Source organism: Neodiprion lecontei, chromosome 7 (genome assembly GCF_021901455.1).
Source record: "Neodiprion lecontei isolate iyNeoLeco1 chromosome 7, iyNeoLeco1.1, whole genome shotgun sequence".
NCBI lineage: Eukaryota > Metazoa > Arthropoda > Insecta > Hymenoptera > Diprionidae > Neodiprion > Neodiprion lecontei.
The window spans coordinates 18697909-18715646 of NC_060266.1; the positions used below are offsets into that span (position 1 = coordinate 18697909).

The 17738-nt window shown below is 42.9% G+C and overlaps 1 protein-coding gene across 1 annotated transcript; it reads left to right on the plus strand.

Annotated features, from left to right (window-relative positions):
• Positions 1-9020: 9020 nt before the first annotated feature.
• LOC124295333 lies at positions 9021-10179 on the plus strand. Its single transcript, XM_046744949.1, has 2 exons — positions 9021-9501; positions 9584-10179. The coding sequence occupies exons 1-2, from the start codon at positions 9067-9069 to the stop codon at positions 10172-10174; spliced, it is 1026 nt and encodes a 341-aa protein (XP_046600905.1). The 5' UTR covers positions 9021-9066; the 3' UTR covers positions 10175-10179.
• Positions 10180-17738: the final 7559 nt, after the last annotated feature.

Below are 17738 nucleotides of genomic sequence, written 5' to 3' on the forward strand. Positions count from 1 at the left end.
CTGCTGCCCAAGGGTCCAGTAGAGGAAGGTGGGCTGCAGAAATATCGGCCGATCAGCCTGTTGGACACGACGGGAAAGCTGATGGAGCGACTGATCCATGCCAGGCTGGACGCAGCGCTACACGACGCAGGGGGACTATCTGAGAGACAGTACGGGTTCAGGCGGGGTAGGTCTACCACACAAGCGATCGGCGAGGTGGTAAGAATAGCACGGGAGGCGAACGAGCGAAAGGGACGGTTTGCGGCCCCCTGCTTACTGGCGCTTTTGGACGTCAAAAACGCCTTTAACGCGGTGGGGCACAATACCATTGGAAGCGCTCGAGGACAGGAAGAGCATACCGGCGTACCTCCTAGATATGGTCGCGAGCTACCTGGGGAACAGGCTGCTCGTGTACCGCACTAGTGACGGTCAGAAAACGCGCCGGCTCACGGCGGGGGTTCCACAGGGCTCGGTCCTGGGCCCGCTCCTGTGGAACGTTGCCTACGACGGCCTACTCCGCATGGACTTGCCCGCCGGGGTAACAGCCGTTGGCTTCGCCGATGACATCGCCCTGGTGGTCACGGCGCGGAACGCTGAACTGCTGGAGGCTACAACGAACGAAGCGGTGGCCTCCGTGTGGAACTGGCTCCAAGCAAGGGGACTGGACCTGGCTGAGAGGAAGACCGAGGTAGTTGTACTGACGAGGAGACGCACCTTAAGAATTAACCCCATCAAAGTGAAGGGCCACGAGGTAAAGCCGGCCAACAGTGTCAAGTACCTCGGTATAACGATCGATGCGAAAATCAACTTCGCCGAGCATATTAGGAGGGCTGCGGACAAAGCGGCAGCGGTAACAGCGGCCCTATCAGCCTAGGTCGATAGGTCAGCCCTATCCATGCGATCCCCGCCACCCCCCTTACCTCTTTAGGGTCTTCCGTCCGGGGGATTCCCCTGTCAATCCGAGCCAGGGTAGGCCCCCATTCGGTAAGACCTTGCCGGAAATACCCTACCAGCTTCGGGTATGAGGAAATACTGACCAGGTAATCCTCCACACATGCACCCGGGATCCAAGGTTTAACTCCCACATTGGCTCCAGTCAGCTGCGAGGAGCGGATTAACTGTCATTAACGGCAAACATTTGTTTGTAGAGATTTTAACGTCCGATCCAAAGAAAAAACATCTACTTGTAGAAGGCGTGCTGCAATTGTCTAGCATACCGCATCACATAGAAATTCAAAGCACGTTATTCTTTTTGAGAGGTGTAATACAGTTTCTACCAGGCCATCAAAACGAAGATGAGGCTTCTATGCCTCTCGGGGCTGTCGGGCATTACATCGCCCTTTGCAGACGTCATGACGGTACTTGGGAAAGATACAACGACCTGGAGACTAAAAAATCTTCTTGTAATCAAAATGCAGACGTCCTTTGTCATGCAATCGTCTACACCATATGAGGAGCTAAAATCTACACTGAGCTGTTATATCAAAAGCGAAACGAGACAGTGAAAAAAAAATGGAGATTTAAATTCAACACTGAAGGAATGCCTAAAGTGATTAAACTAAAAATCTGATGAATACGAGTGTGAGGACACATCCAAGACACGTAAAATCTTCACACCACACGAGGCCTTGAACAATGTTTATGAGTCAATAAATATGTTATGCACAATACAACGTACCGAAATAAATGCGACAACGTACAACCAATAACATGAAAAATGCACACAGACCCGATGGTGAGCATAAAGTAATAGATGTAAGAGTTCGAGAGAAATCGAACTGCAAAAAACTCAACACCATAAAAGGTAACAGATTCACTGTATTTTAATATTATTATTATTTCAACTATATTAATATTATCAGTATTCGACCTCGTATTCAACATTATACATACATATACATGTACCGACTGAATTGATCAGGTAAAGTACGTATCATCTTCCACATTATATTACATATAGAATACTAAAAAAATATTTTCTAAAGGACACAAACTGAAAGTACATTTTTGTTGCAAGAAAAAAAAATATCTTAAAAAATTACGATACCGTAAAAAAAAAATGAATATAATTTTGGGAAAATTCGGAACTTAAAAAAAAAAATTATAATTAAAATAAATAAGAAAAAAGATTGAAAAACAGATTAGAAAAAAAACAATAATAAAAAATGATCAGAGAAAATAATAATAAAAAAAATGATGAAAAACAAATTGAAAAAATACATAAAAAAAATAAAAAAAAATTTTAAATTGCAAAAAAAACAAAAAAAAACAAAAAAAAATTAAGTAAAAACAAAAAAAAACCTCTACGATAACCATTACCTTGCCGTCGGTGTAGAGGCCTAAACTCAGATTTATCGAGTGAACAAAATATGGTTGGCAACATTCATCATTATACTGTTACCATCAACAGACATTGTCATGATCAATCTGCGGTATTCATTGGTCGGTTTCATTTCATGGTGGATATATTTATGGCAGTTTTGAAGAAACGAGGTCTTTCTGAGTTGTGACAGTTCGATTCTGGGGGTTGACATCTCGCCTCTTTTCGTCTTTTTCCGCCTTTTTTAGCACAAAGCTTGATCTTTGCGACACATACCCGAAGAAAAATGAAACAATTCATACAGGTCTGCGGGCTCCGTTTATGCATTGGCGTGAAGTAATTACATCATATGTCTCGCTAATGACGAGGATACAAAGCGTTATTTGGGTGGCACAAAGTAGAACAAAACGAATGCCTCAAGTTCCGTACCACCCGAACTCGTTGGGCCGTTTGCATACCTCGTCGGAGGCATATATCTCGGTAATGACGAGGGTACAAAACGTTATTTGGGAGGCACAAAGTAGCACAAAACAAATGCCTCAAGTTCCGTACCACCCGAACTCGTTGGGCCGTTTGCATACCTCGTCGGAGGCATATATCTCGTTAATGACGAGGGTACAAAACGTCATTTGGGTGGCACAAAATAGCACAAAACGAATGCTTCAAGTTCCGTACCACCCGAACTCGTTGGGCCGTTTGCATACCTCGTCGGAGGCATATATCTCGGTAATGACGAGGGTACAAAACGTTATTTGGGTGGCGCAAAATAGCACAAAACAAGTACATAATGTTGAGTGTCTTCCAACCTTGCGGGTTCTAACTTAACATTAAGTTGGAACCCGCTCCTAATTTCTTGCATATTTTGAGAATACTAATAGTACAAAACTTTTTTTTTGCGGTACAAAACAGCACAATATGTTGAGCAAATTTTGATCTCATTTGGTCATCGGCGGGTTCCAAGTTAATAGAGCAATACTATGGTTAAGAGGAGGATGCATGGGTAAAGCAGATAGTATAACACTGCCGGGAATGGACACATACTTATCAAAACAACAATATTTGTACCAACCGAATCTCTCGCTGTCTATAAGAAATGTATCACCTGTAATACATAGCAGCACTAAATTACTTAACTACTTAGACAAAGAACCGATTTTCAATGGCAAACCTGAACAAGGAAAACCATTATTCGAAATTGAAAGGGATCTAGAAGCGATGGAACAACAAGAACAAATATCGAACCATCATGACAACTTAGTTTACGGCTCATACATAGCGCAAACAGGAATGGTACTAACCATCATAGGAATTTACTATAGGAAGCAGGTGTTGAGTCTGGCTAGATCATGTTTAAGGCTGACAACTAACCAAAACTCCAAAAACCGTCGGAACGTAGCACAAAAGCCCATTCGCGAAAACACCATGTTAACTGAGATTTGCTCTCCCTCCATGATTGAGACACATCGCGACCTACCTCAGCAGGAAGCACAAGTCAACTAGACCCAATTTATACTCCCCCACTATCCCACATAATAATTAAACACAACGACCACTGGAAACGGCAACCCTCTTCGTTATGAACTATGTTGTTGCTATTTGTAAAATTATCGACAGGAATCATGGCCAGCACCAGCCAACCAGACCAAACCCCATCGAGAAGATTATTCATAATCGGACTGGCTACTTACACTAAAAGGCGGGACCTGGCGAAGATATTCGAAAAGTACCAACCACGATCGATAGTCATACGAAAGGGAAGGGGCTATCAAAACACAGCATTTGTAGACTTTAGAACATCAGAAGAGGCGGCGGAGGCCATGAAAAGAGTAGGAACGGTGAAACTGAAGAAAAGGAAACTTACCATCAAGTTCGCGGATGCGTGGGAGGAACTGCGAACGCTACCATCATGCAAAAAGCGCAGGCCACTTAGGATAGAAGAGGACCCTCTACCTGGATTCGTGCCGAAGGAGGCAAAACAACTGCCAGTTGAATGTATCTGCGAAATTGCACGTTATTTACCATACAAGGAACGTGCACAGATGGAGCGAGTGTGCAAACGGTGGAGAATTGGAAGCAGAAGCTTCCATACTTACACCAGAACTATAACCCCGACTAGCTGGGAATGGAAGGATGGATGGCACCAAATATTCAATTCAGATGGCCTAGTATGGATTATTAAGCGGGGCGGAGAATACCTAACATCCTTAGACCTAGAGGGGGTCACGGAGATAAAATCCACCGCGATCACTATGGCAGCGAAGGAGTGTCGAAGATTGGAGGTTCTAAAATTAACAACCGTTAACATTAGGGGAGGAGCATTAAGATCTGTGAGTGATCATCTGTTCGGCCTCAGAGAGCTGGAAATCGGACAATGTGTGGGACCTATTGACTGGGAAATAGAGAAAATAATCCTCAAAAATTTAAACCTGCGAAAACTGATTCTTCAAAACAATGAGATAACCAGAAAGGGACTGGGACACAAAACATCGATTAAGGAGCTCCACATAAAGGACTGCGATATGGCCAAGGCTGAAGGAATCGGAAAATACATCCAATTACAAGAACATTTGGAAACACTGGTGATTGTAAACTGCCTACAGCTAAGGCGTGCAGAACTACTAACGGCGCTGGTTGAAAACAGCCATACTCAAGATACATTAAGGTCACTTAAGATCCACGGCGATGGACCCAGCGATGCGCCTCGGGAAGACCCAGAGCTAGCGGAAGGAGAAGAAAGAGGGGACTTCGTCGAGTTAGACCTTTTAGTAGCGGAACCACACTTGGCATCAGCACTCCGGTCACTAAGTGAACTATCAGTGACAGCATGTGGATGGATGGATGCTGACTTCATCAGAGACATTGGGGAAACATTGACCATTCTGAGTTCCCTAGATATCAGCATGTGCACGAATATACGTGGACAATTTTCGTTAGAACCCCTCGCACAACTAAAACATCTGAGGATCCTAAGGATGAATAACATGCATCCGACCGTGGGAGGAAGCTGCCTACGAGAACTGGAACTACTCGAGAACTTAGAGACCAGAGAGAACCTGGGGATCCACGATGAGGATATTTGCGGGATGCTGAGGACTAACCACGTTGTCCAACACCTCGACATTGAAGGTTGTTGGAACATAACCCAACAGACCATCACCGTAGCACGAGAGGTTGTAAGAATGGGACGCCGACAGCAGCCACTCCACCTTTATGCCGGGGGTACGCAAGCAACACCGTCTCGGCGGGACAGAAGAAACGCCTACCTACGTTTAAGTTTCGAACGATATGCGACGCCGCTGTTCCAGCGCGTGAGGTAAAATCCGTGAACCCAAAAACACTCCGGTTGGCTGACCAGTTTTACTGATCACAGAGAGTTATTCTCCCGCCAACCGTAGCCCCAGAATAATAGCTATATTTTAGGGCCACACGAGGTGAAGTCTCACGCGCTGGTGCAGTTGCAATCGTTATAAGCGGATTAGTTGTGCATAAAATCTATATAATAATCATAATTGTCAGTTCTTCTTGGGAAACAGTCTCAGTTCTTTCATGTTATACACATTAAAATGTGAGCTAGTTCATGGAGGTGGAATTTTATTCGATGAAACGAAACTCGATTTCACATGATTCATGACACCTATAGTCATCATCTTGATACTTTAATAACGATAACGCCCGCCAGTCCAATATAGTGTCTCATGAGAATATTCGTGTTAGAGATTGATCTTCTCAAATGTGAGGCTCGGCTGATCAGTTTACTGATCACAGAGAGTTATTCTCCCGCCGATCTCACAACTGAGGTTGCAGCAGGAACAATTGTTACCATCGAACGTCCCAAATACGATTACTCACCCCAGATATAACTCCTCGCACTAAACTATGCTACAGCTGTCACTAATGTAAAGGCTCGGTTGACCAGTTTTACTGATCACAGAGAGTTATCCTCCCGCCGACCTTGCATCCTAGATTGCAGTAGCAATGATTGCGAATGTAAAAAGAAAAAAAAATGTTTCCAGTGAATAGACTCAAAACATGTCTGCTGTCTAACCGGGAGTTTAGCCATTCGACTCAATAGTCCGGGCACAATTTCCGCTACACCTCTTGTAGAGTAGTGTGGTAGTAATTCTTCGCCAATTCTTTCAGGTTTCGGTAGCTGTATTATAAAATATTCCACCTTTAACCATGTTATTACTCCCTTACGTTAACCTGAGTTATAGTTATCCTTAATGTAAGGCCGGCTGACCAGATTACTGATCACAGAGAGTTATTCTCCCGCCGACCTTACATCCTAGATTGCGATACAGACGATGGTCACCATGTTATAGAATATACCACCTCTAATCTTGTTATTACTTCCTTATGTTAACCTTATATATATAGTGTTCTTAATGTAAAGGCCGGCTGACCAGATTACTGATCACAGAGAGTTATTCTCCCGCCGACCTTACATCCTAGATTGCAGTAGCAATGATTGCGAACGTAAAATAAAATAAAAAAAAAATGTTTCCAGTGAATAAACTCAAAACATGTCTGCTGTCTGGCCAGGAGTTTTAGTCATTCGACTCAATAGTCCGGGCACAATTTCCGTTACACCTCTTGTAGAGTAGTGTGGTGGTAATTCATTGCCAATTATTCCAAGTTCCGATTGTCACCATGTTATAAAATATCCCACCTTTAATCATGTTATTATTCCCTTACGTTAACCTTATGTATATATTTGTCCTTAATGTAAAGGCCGGCTGACCAGATTACTGATCACAGAGAGTTATTCTCCCGCCGACCTTACATCCTAGATTGCAGTAGCAATGATTGCGAACGTAAAATAAAATAAAAAAAAAATGTTTCCAGTGAATAAACTCAAAACATGTCTGCTGTCTGGCCAGGAGTTTTAGTCATTCGACTCAATAGTCCGGGCACAATTTCCGTTACACCTCTTGTAGAGTAGTGTGGTGGTAATTCATTGCCAATTATTCCAAGTTCCGATTGTCACCATGTTATAAAATATCCCACCTTTAATCATGTTATTATTCCCTTACGTTAACCTTATGTATATATTTGTCCTTAATGTAAAGGCCGGCTGACCAGGTTACTGATCACAGAGAGTTATTCTCCCGCCGACCTTACATCCTAAATTTCGGTAGCAACGATTGTCACCATGTTATAGAATATACCACCTCTAATCTTGTTATTACTTCCTTATGTTAACTTTATATATAGTTGCTCTTCATGTAAAGGCCGGCTGACCAGTTTACTGATCACAGAGAGCTCATCTCCCGCCGACCTGAAATTTGTTTTTATAAGCTATATAATACCTTAATTCATCATCATCGTTGTGACACTGTCACATACACACATTAGGGTGGTCCTTATTTGGGGTGTTGACGAATTCCGACAAGTGCGCCCCCTAGACACGTTTGAAATAAATAAAAAAAAATGTGTGCAAAACCCCAGCGCTGTAGTCCCATGAGAACACGTGCCTGTAAGCTCGTTTTGTTTCCCATTTAGATAACATGGCATTTTTAGACCAATTCAGTCACTATTTTTTCCAGTCATCCCTAAGTATGTTAAAAATTATTTATCCACATAAATCTATTGTTAATAGGCATGACTGCGCGCACATTCTTTTACAAAACCTCACATGTATCGTATTTCATTATAAATTTGATATTTGATATTTAATATTCGAAAGTTGATTAGAGTTGCATTCAAACTATGGTCATTCAGTTTCAATTGTGTATAATCAAGAAGTTTATCAAGTCAGAGTATAAATATTAGTAAGAAATATGTTCAATATCATGAAAATGTTCTTTATTCAATTTATTCCATTTGAATGAATCCTTGGTCTCTCGGTATCTAGAGTCTAATTATTATTCGCTACGTGGCAATGAAACGTAATGGAACGTCCAGAAAACAAAAGTAAGCAACTGACCGGCCGGTCAGTCCGTGGATAAGAAAGGACGCGCGTAACCGCCTGCGCTTACAACGCGAGCTTGCCGAAGCACAGCGTTTTCTGTCCCGAGCGTGCGTGCGCGAGTCTATTCTTATAACTATCATCTTTCAGTGATTGATGGAAAAAATTGTTTATCTCTGGTTTTATTGTTTGCTTTGGTGTTATGGAAAAAAATTCCTACAGTTTTTTGCTGTTTTCGTGGTTGGCTGCTACGTGATTTTTTTTTTCCCGTTCCGACACATGTACGAATTTAACCAGTTTAATTCAGATAACGCCAAAAGCCGTAGGTGGTCATTGTACTTTCGATAGTTTCGTGGTGTTATTTAATTTCGGTACGTTCGTCTACCACTGCGAAATGTATAATGTCTTCGTCACGTAGAACACGGTTCAACATTTTTTTGATCGGTGACATTGACACACAAATTTATGGAAACAAGTTACCATCTCAAAAACAGGTATTAAAAGTGCTTTTATGTAACGCAACCACGTTTTCCTCGCTTTTTCGAGCGTGTCTGCGGTACCTAAAGTAGGCGTTTCGGCGACTCTCGAAGCGAATTAGTGGTGGGGGGTATGAGGAGCACCATTTTTAGCTCCTAGGAGTAACTTTTTTGTACTCTGCGCATGCGCTTTTCTTACACGGTCCGATTATTTCGTTCCCGATCACGGCGCTGTGAAGCAGAGCTGCTGCCATCGGTTGCCTATTCGGAGAACTATTCGCGTATGGGAAATGTTTTCAGGGAAGACGGGGACATAACCTCACTTTTTTACGCAAACAATTCAAAGATCGTGTCGACAAATCGAGAAAAGTGATTTCACGAAAATGAGTGATCAAGAAAAACACAGCAGTGACGAGTGGCTGCAATGCACGCCACCAGAACTGAGAGAAGCTGCGGAGAATACGAGGGACGAATTATTGCCGACAAAATCTCAAAAAATGTACGAATCCACGTACGACGCATTCGTGAAATGGAAGCGGGCACACAAAACAAAAGTAACGTCGGAATCGATTGTGATGGCATACTTCAAAGAACTCAGTGAAAAATATAAATCATCGACTCTATGGTCAATGTTTTCGATGCTGAAAGCCACCATAAAAATTAAAGAAAATACAGACATCGATCAATATCATTCCCTCAAGGCTTTCATGAAGAAAACGTCATCGGGATTCGTGAGCAAAAAATCGAAAGTGCTTTCGTCGGAAAATGTTGAGAAATTTTTAACAGAAGCTCCCGACCGTGAATATTTGGCAACAAAAGTAAGTTAACAATCAGACAAAATATTTTTACTACAAGGTTGCAATTATTTTCATATAACTAAATATGATACGTCCCAAACAGGTTGCTCTAATTTTCGGAATATCCGGGGCTTGTCGCAGCAACGAGTTGGTGAATATCAGACTCAGAGACGTGAAGAAAGAAGGGAACCTGCTCGTCGTAAATCTCCCGGACACAAAAACGAAAGGACCTCGAACTTTCGTAATTTCAGAAGAATTCGTCAAAATCGTACAACAGTACACGGATTTGCGTCCTCAAAATGCAATGACCGATCGTTTTTTTGTCAATTATCAAAAGGGAAAATGTACTTGTCAAGTTATCGGGATACATAAATTTTCGAAAATGCCGAAAGAAATTGCCGGGTATTTGAAGTTAGAGGACTCGGCGAGTTTCACCGGACACGCGTTCCGCCGAACCTCTGCAACATTGCTTGCAGACAGCGGGGCCAACATCACCACGTTGAAGCGCCACGGTGGATGGAAATCGAGCAACGTTGCAGAAGGCTATATCGAGGAGTCCGTTAAAAATAAATCCAAAATCGGGCACATTATATCAACGGCGGTCAATTTTGCCCCAGCTGAACCTTCGGAACGGAATAACGATGATCCACCGTCAAAGCGTGAAAAAATTGAGACGATTACGTCCGAGAAATAAAATTTAAAAACGCAAACGACCGTGGTCGATGACGAAAATTCGCCATCGAAAAAAAAATTTGTATTCAACAATTGCACAAATTGCACTTTCGTAATCCATGACAAGTAAATATTAAAATAAAAAAAACTTGACTCGTGTAAATGTATCGTGTTCTTATTATTTCAACAACTTTTAAAAACTACTATCGCTTTCCGGGGGGGCTTCGCCCCCTCCACCCCCAGAAGGGGCTCCGCCCCTTCACCCCGCCGGGGGGCTACGCCCCCCTGGACCCTCCCTCGGTCTGCCAAATAACAATATCATTTGTCCGAACACTATAAGCTCGGAAACGTGGTTTTATTATATAAATAGTCGTGTGTACTATTTTTCAACCTTCGCGAATTAAAATTAACGCTGCCAGAAAGTGCAACATTAGCAATAAAAGAAGTCATCATATTTTGGGAAAAAGCCCGTTTGCCGACACAACAATTCCATCGCGCCGTAAAAAAATTGACAGATTTATATGAGAAGTGGCGAAAATTGCAAAAAAATGCCGGGAACTTATTCAACAAAGAGAAAGAGGAAGCTTTCTCTCGTGGACTTTTCAACTTATTTGACATCGGCCATGGAAATGTGATGGGCATGGTCGACGAAAAGCGAAAAGAATTTTTACTGAACCAAAGAAAAGATGGACGAGTTGGTTACATCGGAGACATCGAAACAATGTACGAGAATGATGAAGAACTCCAAGGACATAAAGAACAGATATTTCTGCAAAGACTACGAATAAACGAAATGGAGAAAAACTTAGCCAGTAAGTTTTTATTTTTGTTTATTATTGGACGGAACATTTCATTTCTACGTAATATTTTTCATTTGGATTTAATACGACTCAGAATGATTATAATTTTTTGTAGGAGAATTCGTAGAATTGGCATCAAGTGCTGAAACCTCTTTGAACACACTCAGTCAAAGGAGCGTTGGCACTTATTCTAACGTTTCTATAGAAGATCTGGATTCGTCAGTTCTCTTCATCGATGAGTCCGAAGCCGGACCGTCGCAGCCCAAAAGATCACGTGGGAGCGTCAACATAATTAACGAGAAATTGGTCGCCGTTTTAGATAAATGCAAATTAAGCGACAGAGATGCTGTTCACGTCATTGCTGCCGTTGCTCAATCTCTACAATACGATATTAACTCGTTGGTTCTCAATAGAATTCGACGCTACAGAGAAAAATTGCGTACTGCAAGAGCAATGAATATTAAACGAGTATTTAACGAAACGGAACTCAATGCAGTCGTCTTGCACTGGGATGGAAAAATGCTGCCCAATATATTGAAACGTGAGGTAAATGACAGACTACCTATTGTCATAACGAATGGGAATGTCGAAAAACTTTTGGGAGTGCCAGAGTTAGAGGACGGAACTGGGCTATCCCAAGCAAACGCTATATATGAAGTACTTGAAGATTGGGGTCTCTCTCACGCAGTCAAGGCACTATGCTGTGATACGACAGCTTCTAATCTCGGTCACATAAACGGCGCAGCGGTCGTTTTAGAACAAATTTTAAAACGAGATATTTTATTCTTACCTTGCCGACACCATATATTCGAGATTATTCTAAGAAGCGTTTTCGAACAAAAAATGCCTGCATCGAGCGGTCCTAACGTCGCTATTTTCAAGAGGTTTCAAGAATCGTGGACTAAGATAGATAAGACCTCATGGAAAAGTGAAATCGAAGATGCGGATGTAAAAGAAATATTAATCGAGCATATCGAAAGTATCCAAACATTCGTGGAAAAAACATCGATGAATAGTCAGCCGAGGGAAGATTATCAAGAGTTACTGGAATTAACTCAAACCTTTATCGGAATTACTCCGCCCCGTGGTATTAGATTTCGGTTCCCCGGAGCGTATCATCATGCTCGTTGGATGGCGAAGGCGATCTATTGCTTAAAAATATATTTGTTTCGCGAAAGTTTCAAGTTAACTTCAAATGAACAGAAAGCAATTTCCGGGGTGTGTATTTTTATTGTTGTAATATACGTAAGAGCATGGTTTACAGCTTCATTTCCACCTCAAGCACCGAACCACGACTTGCAGCTTTTGAAAAAACTTGACAATTACAAGTCAATTGATCCTGATGTTTCTCGAGTTACAATCCAAAAACTCATAAAGCACTTGTGGTATCTCAATCCGCAAACTGCAGCGATGTCGTTTTTCGATCACGAAATATCACTGTGCGTGAAACGAAAAATGTTGCTCGGCTTAAACACAGGTGATGAAACCGAAGAGAATTACTCCAATCGCATACAGTTGAATCCCAAAAATATTAATACTATACTCGACAAAGAGATGGATTATTTCATATCTCCACAATCGCTAAACTTTTTTACGAGATTCGAAATTAACACGAACTTTTTGGAACTCGATCCGTCTTTTTGGCCTGAAGATGAACATTTCAATAAAGGTCTAAATGTTGTCAAACACTTGAAGGTCGTGAATGATACAGCTGAGAGAGCAGTTCATTTAATGGAAGAATATAACAATATTCTCACACGGAACGAAGATCAGAAGAAATATATTCTTCAGATAGTCTCGGAATATCGTAAAAGCTTTCCCGATCCAAAAAAACAGACGGTGACGAAAACATTTTAATTTTAATGATTATGTTTTTTTTTTAAGTAGAAAGTGTAATCGTCGTGTCTTGAAATACGTTAATTGAAAAAAATATTTTTCCCTACATGTACAATTATTACTTTTACAAACTCATGACGTAAATAAAACGGCCTCTTAATGAGTGAAATACTTTGAAGCACCACAAGTATCTCAAAACAGGTAGTCAAGTTGATCGATTTACCGTCGTGTATATTATAAGGAGGATGGCCGCCATAAGGGCTGTGATAATGCCTTGTAAAAAGATTTACTCGTAGATATACCAATTAAGAATAGATTTACATGGATAATATTTTTTTTCAATGCTTAGGAGCAGATCCCAAAAATAATGACTGAATTATCCTGGAAATTCCATGTTATTCAAATAGGAAACAAAAATGAGCTTACAGGCACGTTTTCTCATTGGACTACAGCGCTGGGGTTTCGCACACATTTTTATTTATTTATTTCAAACGTGTCTAGGGGGCGCACTTGTCGGAATTCGTCAACACCCCAAATAAGGACCACCCTAACACACATACATTATCATTTTGATTACTCAAACAATCGAAAGACAGTGCTTTACAAATAAAATGTGTTCTCAAAGTGTTTGTTTCGAAACTGTTGAAAAAGTGGAAGAACTCGAATTGGAAGATTGACAGATTCACCAAGTACAATTCAGCATGGTTAAAAAACGACTTGGTGTTGCCAACAGTGAAACCTGTGAGCAACTTGTCAAAATTACAAAATGTTAAAGGCAGACCATCAAAATCTTTCGAAAAGGGCTCTGAACGAACAAAAAGAAGACGAGTTCAACCAATTTTTGCCAAAACAAGTCCAGAGGTATTGTGTGCTGCTGCTCAAGCTAGCCTAACAAAGAGTGGGAAAAGGACAGCTGCACAAATGGTGAACCTGGCATTGACCACCAGCCCACGCAGATACATACGCATAAAAAAAATTCATTATGCACCAAAGACTTCTGGCATCACACCTTACTCCCCTGAGGAGGCTTTAGCCTTCATCAGTGACTCTGACATGGGTAAAGAAGATTACGTTCACATGCAAAGAGGGGCGAAATCTCGGGGCGCCAATATATATCCTGCATACAATGTTATAGCGCAGACAAAGCAACAGTGCTACCCTGACAATATAAAAATATCAGAAACGGAAGTCCAAATACCCGTCCAAGATATTCTTGACCACACGATAAAGAGACTTGCAGATGTACAGCAGGATGTACTTTTTATACACCACGATCACGAAGAGAACTCGCCCATTGAAGTGGTGTACAAATGGGGTCTTGACGGGAGTGGCGGTCATTCCATATATAAACAATGTTTTGCAAACAACTCACTGTATGGTGACATTAACATTATTTTGTGCACTATAGTGCCATTACAAATGGCAGAAAACACAAAAACGAAAGGAAAACAGATAATATGGCAAAACCCTAGTCCTTTCTCTTCAAGATATAGCCGCATTATTCGTCTGCAGATTGAGAAGGAGACAAAAGAATCTGTGAAGCTGCATTGCGATGAAATTGAAGAGCAAATCGCAAGGTTACAGGTCACGAAAGTAACTTTTGGCGACAAAACATACACCTTCAAACATCATGCTGTATGTACAATGATGGATGGCAAGACTTGCAATGTTTTAACCGATACATCATCAACGCAAGCTTGCAACATATGTAAAGCAACACCGAAGGAGCTAAACAACATAGATTTGCTTTTGAGGAAACAATACTCCAAGGCTCCGTTCAAGTTTGGTATATCTGTGCTCCATTCATACATAAGGTGTTACGAGTATCTACTTCACATCTCGTATAAAATGGAGTTGCAACAATGGCAAGCCAGGGGCACAGAAGCCAAAGAGAATATTAAAAAAAGGAAAAACGAGATAACTGAAAAATTTTACAAAGAAATGGGATTGGTGGTGGATCAACCGAAACAAGGAGGGGGAAATTCCAATTATGGAAATACGGCTAGGAAATTTTTTGCTGAGCCTAAAAAATCGTCTGATATCACAGGTATAGATACAGAAATCATCAAAAGATTCGCCAACATCCTGAGCGTATTATCATGCGGATTCAATATAAATCACGAAAGTTTCAAAAATTACAGTATTGAAACTGCAAAAATGTGCATTAGCATGTATGGCTGGTACAAAATGAGTGCGTCTGTCCACAAACTCCTGATACACGGAGCAGATATTATTAAAGAGCTGCAACTAACTGTGGGTTTACTGAAGAAGAAGTGTAGTCGAGAAATTCCGGTCAGGTAAAGAGAGTTTAATTGTTTGGAAAGCGTAACATGTTAAAACGTTTCCGACGTTTCGGTCGGGCCCTGCCGACCATCCTCAGGCTATAATAATTAACAAAAAAGTGTTTCAAAAAACAATTCTGAATTGAAACAGAGAACTACGTTCATAAGAATAGTTGCTGTTGTTGTAACTTAGTTATAAATTAATAAATTGTTACATGTTTGAGTGACAATTTTGAGGTTAGGTTGAAAAATTGCGGATGGCGAAAATAGTACAAAATAAGTTTACATGAGTGAAATTTTGACGACTAAAGAAATTAATAAGAGTGTGAGAATTGAAATAAACAAGAGATCGACTAAGTTTAGACAGATTACTCACAAATTTTGACGACCTGTTCCTGCTTATTCAGAAGGAATTGTAAGTTTTCATTTTTTATACAAGTTATAATATCGTCTACATAACGGTAATAAAAAGGGAGACTAAAAGGAAGTCGATTTTTTTTCAATTAATTCCTTTGTTAATTCAAAGATGCAACAACAACGTCGGATAGCGGAACAGATTCAGGGAGGAGCACCCCCTATGAACCGAAACCAGAGAAGGATGCAAGCTTTCAATACTATGAAGTATGAACAATCCCCTTCTCCCTCGAACTGGGCGGATGATTGGGATCCCGCGTGGGGTCCAAAGAATCAAGTCTCCTCTCGAGGAGCTAAGCCCAAGCCAAAGCAAATGGAACGGGCGAAGCAGTGGCGGGATAAGAAAAATTCATCCCAGCCCACCAAAAGGGAAATCTCCGATGCTACCGAAACAACTGGAGTGACCAAGGCCACGAAAGAGACTCTACAGGACGAGCCTCTTTGGGCAGAGGGTCCCTTCTCGGGAACACACCCGCTAGCTCGGATTTACGCCCAGAACATAGAGATGTCTACATTCCCTCTCCTCTGTGAGAGGACGTTTTCAGACTTAGAAGCTGAAAATCCTAAACTACGCCGCGAAATGCCATTTTGCGCGTTTCAACATGTAATGACTGGCGTGCTCAACGCTACACTGATTGACCACGTGAGGACCATCAATGCAGAGGATCGTTATGCGGATGAAGAATCTCAAATTAATCTGATTCCAGACGAGATGGTCATCCCAGGCCCTATCGCAGATTTCTGCCGGGCCATCAGCAAAGCTGTTACACCTGCTGGAGACTTGGTTAGAACCAACGTTTCCAACGCCGGAATTCCGCAGCCCAGCGTCCCAGCTTTTGACGATGCACCAGCCCAGCCCTCAGGAGGGTTTGGAGTTTGCGGAGCGCCGAATCATAATAGCTATGAATGTTACGGTTCGCCACTAGTGACTTCTCGCTTTGTTGAAGCAACAATAGAACAGAACGTCTCAAAGCGCCCTCACAAAGGTCCCGGAGAGAACCGCCCAAAAGCTCCGCGAGAGGATCTCGGTGGATAGGTGCCAGAGGTGCCAAGGGTACGGGCACCATGCGGCACAGTACCTGGGAAAGGACAACTCATTGGCTTGCAGGAAGTGCAGGGAGGCTGGCCACAAGAAGGAGTGTCCGAAGACGGCCCCTAGGTGCATTTTATGCGCCAATAATGGGGCAAGGGCAGACCACTTCTCCGGAAGCGGAAGATGTTCGGTCTCTAGGGACGAATTAAATAAGGCCAAACTTCGGTACGGCAGGCGAAGCATCGCGGGGGTCACCTACACCGTAGCAGCGGAAAGGGATAGTGTGGAGGCTGTGATGCTCTCCCCCACCACACTGGGAGTTTCGTTCAGGCGGAGGCTCGATTTTAGCGCTCCAGCATGCCAGGAGTAGGGGCAGCACCAGCACGGGACCCGGGGGCGGGCCTGGAGTAGTAATACTATAGGTCAACCTAAACCGGAGTCGTGCCGCTCAGGACCTGCTGACCCAGACCGCTGCTGCTCAAAGGGCCGGGATCTTAATTGTCTCGGAACCCAGCGGCGCGGGAAGGCAAGGGAACTGGCTGGTGGACCGGAGGGGGGATGCGGCCAAAATGGCGACGAACAACCTCTCGGGCAACCTCACGCTGGCGGGAAGAGAGGAGGGGTTCGTCTGGGCGAGAACGAGTGGCTTAACCATCTTCAACTGCTATTTCTTGCCCAACGTCGCGATCAACGAATTCGAGGCCGACCTGGACGGCCTGGAGGCCAGCATCCGAGCAGCAGGGGGCAGGACCATAGTCACCGGAGACTTCAATGCGAAGTCTCCCAGCTGGGGGTCCTCGAAGCTGGACGCGAGAGGCCAGGCAGTGGGGGAGCTCCTGGCTGGGCTCGACCTCATCCCAATCAACGTTGGCGCAGAGCCAACCTGGTACCGGGAGAGCACGGGATCAAGATCAGTGATTGACATCACGACGGGGAGCCCGGAAGTCGTAGCCGAAGTACAGTGGCGGGTCCTGGAGGACGAAACCCTCAGTGACCACCGCTACCTTTGTATGAGCTGGGTACTAAAGATGCGAGGCAAACAACAAGGAGGGCGGCCTGACGTGGGGTGGATGGTCAGGAAGCTGAACGAAGAGGCTATGGCAGATTCTTTCCGAATGCCTGCGGCGCCTGCCGGCCGCTCTCCCCTCCTCCCGGATTTCTCCCACCCCATTTTTAAAAATTTTCCGATTGGGGGTATATAAGGTCGGTTGCCAACCGCAG

Excerpts from the sequence above, each read along its gene's own strand:
- LOC124295333 (XM_046744949.1), top strand. The coding sequence starts at position 9,067 with ATGAGTGATCAAGAAAAACACAGCAGTGACGAGTGGCTGCAATGCACG. Across the intron at positions 9,502-9,583 it reads GTGAATATTTGGCAACAAAA|GTTGCTCTAATTTTCGGAAT; the intron begins GTAAGTTAACAA and ends CGTCCCAAACAG.